The 14,397-nt window shown below is 36.6% G+C and overlaps 1 protein-coding gene across 2 annotated transcripts in view; it reads right to left on the minus strand.

Moving 5' to 3' along the window:
• LOC120624811 (Ca(2+)/calmodulin-responsive adenylate cyclase-like) overlaps positions 1-14,397 on the minus strand; it is a 138,392-nt gene that overhangs the window by 60,505 nt on the left and 63,490 nt on the right. For both annotated transcript variants that reach the window (XM_039891565.1, XM_039891564.1), the window contains exons 4-5: positions 13,826-13,975; positions 11,835-11,953 (exon numbers count right to left, since the gene is read on the minus strand). In XM_039891565.1, coding sequence (XP_039747499.1) covers positions 11,835-11,953; positions 13,826-13,975 — 269 coding nt within the window. The remainder of the gene's footprint in view (positions 1-11,834; positions 11,954-13,825; positions 13,976-14,397) is intronic.

The raw sequence follows: 14,397 nt of genomic DNA on the forward strand, positions 1-14,397 counted from the left end.
CTTATATATTTATATTTTTTGTATTTTTATTTCTTGTTTTCACATTTAAATTGTGCAATAAAGACTTATCTATTTATCTATCTATATCTGGTATATACATAAAGCTTAACGTGTTGTGAAGCTAAAATGACAATAGGCGGGATAAGTACATATCTCTAGTAATAAGCAATGAGGTACCGAGGTACTGGAATAGTAAAATAACAAAATAAACGGGTCGCTAGGATCCACTAGAAATAAGTGGCACAACACCGTGGGGTGTGGAAATCGCTACCTATATACAGCTGTGGAGTGTGGACATCCATTTGTTGCGGAGATGATGTCTAATAAAACATGGCACTTTGCCTGGTCATATTTTCTGTCATCACATCTAGGTGTAAACATATTAGCAGATCGTAGTTTGTTTGTAGTATAAATCATAAATTAGCAAGATTATGATGCAGCTTATGTACATAAATATAGATAAAACTAAAAATTGTAACGCAGGTACCAGTATCAGTAATCACACCACTCTTGTTATCAATATAGGGCATTCACTGGACTAAAACTGGACTAAAACGTCGTACAAAGGGCTCAATCTCACAGGGATCCGAGAATCGAACCAAGGACCTTGTGATTTGTTGTTAAATATGCCGACGAACCAGTCTTCCACTATCAAATGACGACCCCCCGGCGGATCTAGCGTTCCGATACAATGTCGCTTGGAAACCGACTAGGAACGGGCTATGGGTTTAATATAACTACCAAACCCTTAAAAAGTTAAGCCGTTACCATCTTGGACTGCATCATCACTTATTATCAGGTGAGATGGCAGTCCAGGGCTAATTATCGTTGAATAAAAAATATAAACATATGTTAAATTCGGTTACCGATTTGACGAATCTATGGAATAATCGCTAAAGCAACATGGGCCGAATTGATAACAGCATTCACCTCAGCAAAAGCTGAAAGGACTTTTAGTAAATTCATATTCAAATTAAAAAATGTTTTATTCATGTAGACCTATCACAGGCCCTTATGAAGCGTTCATACATATAATACGTTACCATTAATTTTAGGTGATAGTGAAAACTACATTCGTTAACTTAAAACTAAAGCTATGATGGTTTTGGAGGAGCCCACAGCAAACTTATCCGGGGTAACGTACTTAGTATAGTACAGTTATACTAAGTACGTTACCCCGTTAGGTATACGAACATTATTAATCCCTTCTCATTGTGAGAGGAGAGCCCCGTCCCCTGTGAAGATAATGGGACAGCATTTCTGGATTAAGGATATTCGAACAATGAGAATAGATTCTCAGCAAAAATAACAATTTAGGTAACGTGGTATTTCTCACAGCGCATTTGCGTTAATACAAATAAACAGAAATACATTGTAGTCATAATGATATTGTATTAGCCGGTTTCTGTTTTTAATTGGGTTAGTGTATTGCCTCGCTCTAAAACCAATATCAAAACAATGTAAGGCAGCTTATTACACCTACTTGCGATATCGGTAATATTGTTAGCCGGAGAACTGACGCATACAATTAATATTAGACGTATTTATTGAACAAGAACGGAAATAAAATATTAAAAAAACATCTATCGAAATGTTCCTAGTCGCGATAAATGATAATATTATGTTCCCTATCTGGCTGAAAGGGGGCACTAGAACACCGTCCATAAAAAGTATTAGTAATACGAAGTAACCAAAAGAAAAAAAAGGCTAGCCCTAAGTAATTGTAATGACTTTACACTGTTCGAACAACAGAATTGGCCGTATTGTTTCCCCCATATCCATCTCTTATTCGGTCTTCTTTTGCTCCTTTATTAGCAGGTGAGGAAGACCAAATAAGTGATGGTCCTTATCCTTCTACATTAATATATTGTATAATTCACATTGAATATAATATAGTAAGTGCCCAAGATGTCATAAGATATTATATGGCTTTAACCCTCGTTATATCTTGAGACGTCGCACGCAGTGGGTGTTGACAGGCTAGTTTGTCAGCTATAAATCACAAGTCAGAGTGCTCAAGGTTAAAAGCCCCAAATATAACTAGACCAAACGCTATTGTTCCTACGTGTAATAATAAACACGCTTGCTTCCATGAACAATAGCATCCATTAAATGCATTGCAGGAGTTTAAAGTGGGATTTAAAACAACTAACGAACGAAAGATGCTTGAAGATTGAATACATTACTTTTACAAACTAATATGAGTTGAAAACATAAATATGTAGGAAGAGCAATAACTTTGTACACTAAGAATCATCCTTCGCAGCTTATTAACGGAGCACTGCTAGATACCGCCGTCGTCTCCTATAGGATCTGCTGTTTTAGAGCAAAGCACCACACTGCTTCAATGCAGGTTTGTGGGCTTTAACGATTATTATCACAAGTTAGTGTTAGTTAACTGCTTAATGTGCTCGTCGAAGCACGGTAGTTGATACCGCTAATTTCCTAACTCAGGGCTGGCATTAACTTCTTTAACAGAAATAACAATACCTAACAATATTATAGCCCGACTCGGTATTAGAAACCAGGACCACATGATCCGTAGCTGAACATGCTAACCAGTAGACCACCGAGGTAACACTAAGAACACTAAGCATATTGTTATCAAAAATATTCAATTATAATTAAATGCATAATAACCTATTGGAACCTTAATATTGCATACATCGTATTGTATTTAGGAAAGTAATTTTCAACAATACATTCTAATAGGGGAGTAGCGAGGGGACAGGACTGAGTGAATATAAGGCAATTATCTTCGTCATCATCATCATCCATCCTCAGCCAAGCCTTGATTCATCATCCCGTTGTAGACCACAAGCCTACTGTCTCGCAGGAGAGAGAGTATTTTAGAGCATGAACCCACCACGATAGTCCAATGCAAGTATGTGGGCATTATTATATTAGTGATGATAATGATAATCTGGACAGCTTAACTTACTAACAAAAGCAAGCTCCTGCACGTCTAGTAGGTAAAAGCAGGAGACAAAAATTAAATCCCTGAAAAGGGATAAATATACTATATATCACCTGCCAGAGCACGGCAACAGGAAATTTACCCCCGTTTATTATTATACGCATATTAATCATTTTCCCCCCTTCCACAATTTAAAGGGGTTTAGGCCGTAGTCCACCACGCTGGCTCTGTACGGATTGGTGGACTCCAAAAACCTTAATCAACGCTATGGAGAACTCTCAGGCATGCAGGTTTCCTCACGATGTTTTCCTTCACCGTTGAAGCATGTGCTATTTAAATTGCTAAGATATCGCACTTTGAAAAGTTAGAGGTGCGTGCTGGGATTCGTACTCGGCCCCCCCAAAGTGAAGTCGATGTCCTATCTATCACCGCTTCACGTATATTATTTGGATATAATTGCCACTTGAGCACAAGTGCAGAGTTGATGCGCATAATGCTCGGAGAGTCGATAAAGCTGTGGGTTAAGATAAAATTTTATCCTTTCTCTGGAGAGAAAAATGTCTCCTGCCCATCCTAGCCGTGAAGCCTAGTAACTGGTACTCGGAATTTCATGGGAGAAAACCCCTGACAAGTTTAGGACGGCCCATGAATAGAACTTAACAACGAGACAGTGAATATCGCTACTAAATCAAGAAGCGTGTTTATTATTACACTTATAAAACACATAGATCTTTTTTTTAAAGTTAATAATTGATGGACCAAGCAGATGGTCAGACGCCAGATATAAGCGAGGTATTAGCACAGTACCCCGGACGAGCTCTGTCACAAAAAGCTCTACTACCTCGAAAAGCCGATATCGAGGATATTGTGACTTTGGCTTTAAATCAATAGCTCCAGTGCTACTTGCTTTGTTTAATTAGACTCAATCAACGTGGAACGGTATCGGGTGAACAAAGAGCTGAACTGGTAGAAAAGTTCGAACCGTAATGAAGTCGAACAAAGGGACACTTGAACTGTCTACCACTGCAGCACCGAACGAATACATATTGACGTTCGTGACATCTGCTGCAGATTTTTTTATGAATTACTAGCAGACCGATTTGATGCAGACGAAGTGCTCGTAACGTATCGTTTATTATAGGTTTTAATATCTTAAAAAAAAACCTAAAACCTCCCGGGTCCAGTTTTATTTCTAAATATATCAAACGCGGCCGTGCGGCCTGCGGCATTTTTCTTGCTTTTAGCATTTCTATCATATCATAACTTCTAAACCATTATGGTTTATAATTTTTATTAGTGTTTTTACCTACACTTGGAGAAATTATCTATTTTATAAATAGATAATATATTCTAAACCATAGATTTGAATAATTTAAAAAGGAGTTGTTTGCAGGTACATCATTAATCTTAATAAATAATAAAACTATTTATTTCGATAAAGATTAATAGCATGATCTCGCTGACTTTTGTGTAGATAATATTGAGTACTTTAAACATGTAGTAAATTATTATTGTGTATCATAAATCAATTTCGCGGTATCCGTTGCGTAGTTTTTCGGTTTTTCGCGCCCAGACAGACAGACACGGCGAGGGGCTTTTTTTTAATAATATGTAAAGATGTACCGTGTGATATCACCACCCCCGTACCCGCAGGTGTCGTACAAGACGCCAAACAAATACTCGTATAGCGGAGACTGACAGGAGCGTCATCTGCTACTCTCTATACTGCGATCACCAACCCGTGGTAATGATGGTAGGGTGATGGTAAAACCCTCCCATTAGGCGTTTAATCCAGCAGTGGACTGCTATATACTGATGACGATAATTTTTAAGTATTGCGGCTTCGAATGCGACTATTTACCATTGTGCAACCCCACTGGCGATTTTACGTTCGTACGTTGAGATAAAAAACGGTCTGTACTATCTATGCCAGGGAAAAACGGAAGTAGGTTCCTGTCCTAGTTTATGCGTGTTAGCGTCTTTATTTCTCATCAGATGAAATTGCAGCCAAACGAAATAAACATTTACAAACGCTATTAACTCTTACTCCACAGAATCTCACAATATGGATGGATTATTCTTGCGAGGTACCGTTTGGTTTGACCACTATCTATTTCACATAGATAGTGGTCAAACACTCAAAAAAGAAAGCCAACTAAGAGAGATTTTCTCTTAGTTGACGTTATATAAATTATAACAATTATGATAATAAACATAACAACAAAAGCTGATTAGTTATAGCAGCAAGTTCATTATGGATTAAGCTAACAATGTAGGTATGTTCATTGATTCTAACAAATAAATACGTTGTTTCTATTATTATTTACTTCTTTGTATGATTAGATCATTTTTAATTATTTAGCTTAAACAAGTACGTAAATTGAATCAGTTAAGAATATGCCTTAGTTAAGTAACAATAATAGGAGCAATACAGTTGCCCCGTCCATTGAATTATGATAAACAATCATTATCATCTTATTTGATGTATCTATGTTCTTGTTAGGCTCGTATGGAATCAAGATGCTTGATCACAACAATCACTATCTTGTTAGGAATAACCAATTTTTTTTTAGAGTGAACTCTTAAGGGACCACAAAAAAAGAAATCACTCCGAAAGTGACGTTTGTTTAAGTTTCAAAGATTCGTTATTAAGCTACGAATAACGTTGTACACAGCAATTCAACACGGCAGCCGCAGATGTTAGAGTGCTTTCGTTTGATGACTGTTTAAAGAGTTAATATTAGCCCAAGACAAAGTAACGAGTAAGTTGCCTGAATCTAAATGTACTGGAGGATTCATGCGATCAATTTAATGCCGGTGATTCGCCTCGTTGCCTTGATTCAGAGATCGTTGTTATCATTATGCTTTACTTTGTAAACAGTCCTTAATGTTATCATTCTAAATGTTGAATATGTTTTCAACAGACTTGAAAAAAGGAGTTGGATTTTGATGATCCTTTTTTTGTTTGGATTGTCACAGGTGGTCATTATGATTTGGTAAAAATCTATTGGTTGGGAATCCTGGACAAAATCGAGGGAACTCTTCAAATATTTTAGGAGCACCTATAGCGATTTGAGTATTTTTCAATGCAACTTTAGTATTTTCTTTCGAGAAATACCATTTAGTCACGTCAAACTGATGATGTCCAAGGATGGCCACCAAAACTATACAATAATAAGTATTATACTAGTTCAGCTTCGATTATGGTATAAAATGGGTAAGCAATTTATGTTCGTCACAATAAAGGAGCTGATGGTGAAGTGCCGGAAGAACTCCTCAACCAATAACGCCCCGGCTTCGGGAAAAGCAATATTTTGAGTGTGCGGTTGAGTTTTAACTATTATTACTTAGATATAATTGCAATCCTACTCACTCAAAAACTTGAAAATAAATGTGTGATAAAAACGGTTTCTAGTTGTTTTACAAAGTGCTTACAATCCTTAATAATATCATAAATGCGCGAGTGTGTGTTTGTTTGTCCTTCCTTCACGCGTTAACGAAACGACCAATAAACTTGATTTTTAGCAAAGAGTTTATTAGAGAGAGAGGTCGGAGAGTAACATAGGCAACTTTTTTTCCCAGGAAAACAAACGATTCCCACGGGATTTGTAAAAAACCGTAACAAATGCGGACGAAGAACTCAAGACGCAGCCAGTTACCTATAAATTTAATTAATCACTGCAGGTTTTTTGATCACTCCAAATATTTAATACAACCATTTAATTACATTTAAATGCTACTAATGAATGTGTAAATTGTATGTCAGTGTAACTATTTATTAATCTGCGGTCGTTAAATTAAAAATGGCGCTGGAACCGCATGCAATTAAAGTCGTCAATCATAGAGTAAAGCACTATCATACAGTAACGACGCATCGAAAGCCAATCAGCGGGCTGATAATTAACTTTACATTCAAAAGTGCATTCAATGATTAATGTTGTTACAATAAATTTTATAGCTAACTACTTAATATAATTTTATAGATTACTTTCGCACACTGGACGCCATCACGAACTTTTGGATAATATATTTGCCACAACATTCTCCACAATGTTGACCAACGTGAAGAGCCGATACGATAAGCTCATCTTTAACTAAACTCATCTCTAATTCATATAGATTCATGGCTGTTTTACTAAAAGCGGCTGCTCTCGGCCAGTTCTTGAACACTAGCTTTTGAGCTGCAAGGGCAAAAATAATATTCGCTGACCTTCTATAGCTTCTGATTTCTAACACCATAGAAGTCATAAGGTTTATTTATCCTTGTAGTGGGGCTTAGAGATACAGTTCCTTTCCATTTTTCACCGGCCAAATGCAAAGTGCCGCAAAAAGGGAACTCACTAACAGTCCAATGCTGGACTAAAGGTCTCTCGTAATGGGAGGTTTCGCTAATCACCACGCTAGTAGCACGGAGGACGCTGCAGCCCGTTCTTCGTTATATTCGCTTAGACGCCTCTTACGATACCCGCGGGAGGAAGAGGGGTGGTGACAACTTTATTCTGATCTGCCGACACCACCCCGCATAACTCACTACGAACCCTACTATTATTATAGTGATTATTAAAATATCGTATTTTTCGCAATTACATTTTCAATGCAATTAAATAAATATAAAATAAATAAATATACTACGACAATACACACATCGCCATCTAGCCCCAAAGTAAGCCTAGCTTGTGTTATGGGTACTGAGATAGCTGATGAATATTTTGTTATGAATATAATACACATAAATTCGACGGCCGATTGGCTCAGTTTGCAGCGACCCTGCTTTCTGAGTCCAAGGCCGTATTTATGTATATTATTCATAATAATATTCATCAGTCATCTTAGTACCCCTAACATAAGCTACGCTTACTTTGGGGCTAGATGGCGATGTGTATTGTCGTAGTTTAAAAAAAAAAAAACTTATAATATACAGATAAACACCCAGACACTGCATAACATTCATGTTCATCACACAAAAATTTTCCAGTTTTGGGAATCGAACCCTCGACCTTGGACTCAGAAAGCAGGGTCGCTGCCCACTGCGCCACTCGGCCGCCAAATTAAGATAAATAATACATTTTCCTGAACAACAAAATTATGACATGTGCTCGAAATAAACAAAGGCACATAAAATTAAGTTCAGTCTCCATTACGAATGAATTATTAAATGGCCAATTTGTAAATAAGCTAATTACCCTCGCAACTCAAGTGCAGCTGTAGTTTCATGAATACTTAATGTATTTCTTTTTATAGCGAATAATATGCATTTTGTTTGTTGTAAAGTTATTTAACAACAGAAAGTTACAACACAACTCAACAACTGCTCAACTACAACACTGATTTTTCAATAGTAATAATTGACGGACCAAGTAGTTGAAGCGGTGAACGCTGTGAAGTAGGAGGTCCTTGGTTCGATTCCCTTCAGGGGCAATTTGAGATTTTTTATTTCTGAATTTTCTTTGGTCTGGTCTGGCTTTGGCGGTGGCTAGTTAACATCCTACCGACAAAGACATGCCGCTTAGCGATTTGGTGTTCCGGTGCGATGACGCGTGGAAACCGATTAGGGCATACCCCTAATCGGTTAAACCGGTAAAACTACCATAATCCCTAACAGGTTAGCCCGCTATCATCTTAGTCTGCATCATCACTTACTACCAGGTGAGATTGCAGTCAAGGGCTTACTTGTGTAACGTGGTAAGCTATACATGGCGGTAGTACTTCACCAGACGAGATCTCTCAGAAAAATCTATTCTACTGGAAAACCTCGTGAGGTAACCTACATGCCTGAGAGTTCTCAATACTGGTCTCAAGGGCCTGTGAAGTCTGCCAATACGCAGGTGCCTAGCGTGCCACCTAAGCCCTAGTTCTTCTTTCTACCCCTTCTTGGGTTGATAATGAAGGTGTTATTGATAATTCAGTTTAAAATTAAATATAGTAAAACAATTCAAACACTCGAGAGCTCACTTGTAAATAGGGTTGCCAGACGGTCAGGAATTGGCGGGATTCTCCCGAATTTTTGTATGTCCTCCCTAATCCCGACAAAGCAAATAATCTCCCGAAACCAAGTTCGATAATTTTAAGTTCACATTTTCGTCAAACGAAACTTGCAAACAACACACAAAAAAAAATTACAAATACTCATGGCAAGAACAAAACCAATAAACATGCTCATTCGGTTCTTATCTTATGTGTCACAAATACCTACTGTTTTTTTTTTAATATCTACAGTGCAATGAAAAAATATGTTTGTTTACTTAATATATTATGTGTAATTAATATTATTAACTTATTTTTTTATTTCTCCCGACCAACGCCCTAAAATCCCGAAAAATCGGTTATTGATCCCGATAACAGGAAGAATCGATCTGTCAACCCTGCTTGTAAAGCTAAAGGACATTAAGCGCATCCGTAAAACAAAGTGATTTCCTAATAGCCACTAGTGAGTCAAAGATAAAGCTTGTCAATTCTCAAAGCTATCTGCAGACAGGTAAATAACTGCAGTTGTATAATGGAGTTGGACTTTAGACAAGCGCCAACATTTAAATATGGTAGGTAGGTATGTGTTGTCGTTCAAGATGTGTCAATGACTCGAAGCGTAGCAAACACTGACGTGTAAATTACATCATTAGTTGTTCAACAAAATACAACAATAGTGGTGCCAAGTGTTCGCCAAGTGAATATTTAATTACCATGATGTGTTTGAAAATACTTACGGAGTAATATAAATGAACATTTTACGAGATAATTACTTATACATTATTCATTTATAAACATTCTCTTCTTTACACGAAATGTTTATTTTTGGATCTATATTGCACATCTTGCACCTGTTATTTTACGCCTGTAATTTAGCATTCATTATAATTATAAAAAAAATGTTTTTTGTTCACCATCAAACTATTGTTGAACGCAAAGGTGACACCACTACCTAACTAAAGTTCATGAAATTTTAGTTGAAACTGTGTTCGAGAGATTGTTTAAGAAACTACAGAGAAATAGGTAACAGGTATAGCGTAAATATAATTCGGTCAAAACAAGTGAGCTTTCTACGATAGTAGAAGTAATAACATATTAAATAAATGGTCAAAATAGATAACATTAGAATCAATTTAAAACTTCACTCGGTAGGCGGTCAAAAATCGTCATAAGACGTAAGAAAGTGACTGTTGTATTACTTAAAAAAAATCTCTAGGGCCACCTGTTAAACATTGACTGTTATTCATTTAGTAAGCTAAGATACTATTTAAGGTGTATTTAATTGTTTATCTTTTAGTAATCTCGGAATTTATGAACGAGAAAAAAGCGACTGTAATAAGTAAGCGATACATAGGGGTCATGACCGCACGCAAAAAAGCAATATGTAACGATGACACCAAGTTTTACACAAATTGATCCGTCAAAGCCGACGAATTACTTTCGTTTAGTTCGCTATTTAGTTTTTGTCAATCTCAGAGCTTTTGTTTTATTACGTAGGATAAGACACAAAACGAAATTAGTTCACGGTGGGATTAGCATTGGCAATATTTGTGCCGTTTTATACCTAAATAAGCGAGACATATCCCAATATTAGAGAACCTGAAATGGCAACAGCTTGGACTTTTTCAAAAACCTCTTCAAGACACAGATCTCTTTAAAACTGATTTGATAATTTTTTATAAGAACGATAGAATTTAACATAAAACAACACCAAAACTGAAACAAAGTTCCGTTGCGCTCCTTAATCTTAAAACGTATTTTCGAGAACAAAATTGAGACGACGACAAATCTGCTGAAGACATCGAAAAGATAAGCAGTCGAATAACTTGCTTTTAAACAGTTTAATTAAATTTATTTGCCTTACAATAAGTATCCGAGCAGCAAGCAAATATTCAATACCGAGCAATTACCTACTGTTTTTTTATAGCCCAGGTAAATCAAGAGTCATAATAGAATGTCACAAGAGTCACAAGAGAATCATAATATTCAGTGGAAATAAATCTGATATAATATAATCTGAAGCAGTAGGATATGCAGATCCAAGTTGTTTCCTAAATAAATTATTAAAGCTAGGAGCCGGGAGAACTTGCAAATCAAGAATACACCGTTGCATCATAAGCAAATTCCATTAATTCAAAGACTAATGCAACTGTGAAAATTTAACATAGTGTTTGGAGCTAACATCAATTTTCTCTTAATCGTTATGATTAGCCGCAGCTATAAAGTTTAATCAATAAAGGCTGGTTATTGAGTCGAGGGGAATCATTTGTAGGTCAATTTGGATGCAGGCCAAAACCGCAATGTCCCGATAAGATAGATTGCCAAGCAAAAGTAATTCAACATCATACAAATCTATGATAACTCTAGCTTAGGGATATTTACATAAGACTCTATCAACTCTATTTATATGATGTTTGGCGTACAAAAAAAAATATTACTAAAATTATAGAGGCCTTAAACAATGCGCCATCTTAGGATTAGCAAATGAACCGTTTAGAGTCATGGGCTGTAAAGAATGTGCCTTATCTTAGAATTAGTAATTTAGAAAAAAAAAAACTTAATTTAGGTTGTTTACGGAAATCTGACAAAATTTCGAATTTTAAATTAATGATTAGTACCTAATGAAGAAGTGAAATGAGAAGATGTGACAGACAGTGCGCCCTCGCATGTGTCGCAGCTTTACATTGATTCAATATGTTACTGCAGTTTTATGAGTACAGAACCTTTAAATGTTGTAGATATTCCTATATTAAAAATTGAATTACTCAAAATCGCCCACAATCGAGTTTTATCTTTAGTTTTATCATTACATCTTTTGCCAAGGTATTCTACAAATAACTGTCTAAAAAAATTTATAAAACATTAAATTTTATGGAAGAGAAAAACACTACAACTTGATATACTCTGATAAAGTTGCAGCAATCTTGCAGTCTCGCTGATCGATGTGACTTACCTGACTTGCTCGTGCTTTTGAATATAAATCTTATGAAATTGTCCCTCCACAGGCGATATTATGTCGTTCTTCATCTCCATAGCAACGTGTTGAGGCAGCACGGATAGCAGTAATCGTTCCTGTTGACAATAACCCAATTTATGAGCAATTCCAGTAAACTATTACAATGGAATACGTGTTGTATTGTTTTTGCGTTCTTTTTCTTCAGAGGTTTTCCTTTTATATGGTATCAAATTGTATTTGAAATAGTTCAAGGTGTACATCAAACAGTCGACTACAGATTATGTACTATACTTTAATATAATATCTTATGCTGTTATATTATTTTCCGGTTCAGGCCAAAATCTGGTATGTACTTAATTTTCTGGCAAGAAATTATGTTAGGAATTCATTTGGCAATCGATATTGTTCCACCCACGTGCCTCGGAAAGCACGTTGAGCCCTTGGTCCCGGTTAATAACACTATCATGTGATAGACACGTTAAAACCCACCAACCTCATGAGAGCAACGTAGAACCTTAGGTTAGGTTAGCTTTAAATAGCTAATCGATAGCGATGGTGAGAGCTGTGCACATCAGTGGAACAATATAGAGTTATGATAATTATAATAAAATGAAAATAAAGTCCAAACTGCCCTGAATGGCTAGAAGCCGCAATGAAGTGAATTAATAATTAAAGGTTGTAAACAAAATTATGTTATATATTTGCACTAACTACGTATGAAAAAAAATACACGATGTATGATATCGCAGAACGATAACTTCGGCAATTATTTTATTTTCAATACTCATTTTTAATTTCCCAAAGCATCTTTTTCATAATATAAGACTAGAGAGCTATTCATATCTATAATTTAGTAGACGACAGCATTAAATTCTTCCGCCTCTTGAGCTAAATCGAAGCTAAATTCCAACTTTGTCCGACAGTCTGGAGCAATAATGATAAGCGTGCTTACCCTCTACTCCTGGTTGGATTCGTTCGTGACGGGGCAAATATTTGCTGAGAGCAAATCACGGTCTGGGAGATGTTTTGTTCGTTTTGTATGTCCCCCGGATCCGGGAACGAATAAACAGAAGTTTATTTGTTTTATGATTACCAACCAGACTTTAATTTAACCGTCCGATAATGTTGAAAACGGCATCACACTCTAGTGTGAATGAGTACAAAAATAAGGTAAGCTATTATTACAAATATGGCAAGAAGTCGTCAATGATGCGTACAAATCTTTGGAATATTATGCAGTACTAAAAAATGTTCGATGCGACGATAATTATGTTTTCATGGAAAATCGCTGTCTACTTCGTAGACTGATATCACCCACGGGAATGTTGTTCTATTTAGTACAAAATTAACTGGGTAGGGCAGTCTACGCAGACATACGTCACAGCATGAGAATTTCATAGTGGTGCCAGTTCAAATTTCTGCACGATGCGTGTAAGTCGGGAATCAAACACGTGTATGTGTGTTATTAAGAAAAATTCCAGTAAACGTTTTTAAACCTGTTGCAGTGCAAAAACAAACTTCAGCATTAAAGGTCAAGCGTTTTACATGTGCCTTTTTAGTCTTCCCAAGACGTTATCTTATATATAACGTCTTGGGAAGCGTTATATATAGCGGTTAGGTATCCTAAGATGTTCAGTTATCCTATAGTATTTTATAATGTACTTTTGATTATTAATATCAGCAAATACTAAAAAAAAAAAAAAAAAAAGTAGATAGTAGATAACGGGAAATGAACCAACGGGTGGTGTTTTTAATCACGCAAGCCCATAACCATCACCACCGAAAGAGCCATAAATGTTTGCTGGCTTTTTAAGAACCTGGTTATCTGGAATATCTTTATAAACGACCCGAAATCCTAGTTTTACGATTGCAGAAATTCTTCATCTATAGGTGGGGGACAAAAGAGTACCAGGGACGCAGAAAGTGAAGCAGTCATGTGTTGCTATGGCATCAGGTGAACCTCTCTCCGATATTTAGTTATTGCTTACCAGTTTTTCGTTCTCGTCCTCCATGTCTAGACGCGCCGCGATGCAGTTGCGCGTGTCTAGGAAGGCGCGCCGCTGAGCGTTCTCCATTAAAGAGTGCATGAGTGCGCCCACCACGTTCACACATACGAAGACCACAACGTTGCCTAAGATCTGTAACAATACAGTCATTTTTTATAATTTTTTCAGTGGTAGTAGAGCTTATTGTGACAGAGCTCGTTCGAGGAAGTACTATCGTCTAGCTTATAACTGACGCTAAAAATCATTGTTGCAATGCTGTGTTCCAGTTTGAAAGGCGGGTTGCTGGTGTAATTACAGGCGCATGAGACTTAACACCTACGCCTCATGTCGATGGACACAGGGCGGCACGTTGCAGGACGTGTTCTTTGCATGTACCGCGAAGTGTTGCTCTGTTTATAGGCGATGGTTAAGATGGGTGGGATGGGGATGGATAAGGTGAGCTATAGCCCAAAGCCTAAGTATAATGCTTGGTCCGTGAATTATAACTATAAAAAAATCGTGGTTTTATTATTTAGAAAATGTTTATAAAATTAACTCAATAAAGTAAACCTAAT

This window comes from Pararge aegeria, chromosome 6 (genome assembly GCF_905163445.1).
Source record: "Pararge aegeria chromosome 6, ilParAegt1.1, whole genome shotgun sequence".
NCBI classification, from domain to species: Eukaryota; Metazoa; Arthropoda; class Insecta; order Lepidoptera; family Nymphalidae; genus Pararge; species Pararge aegeria.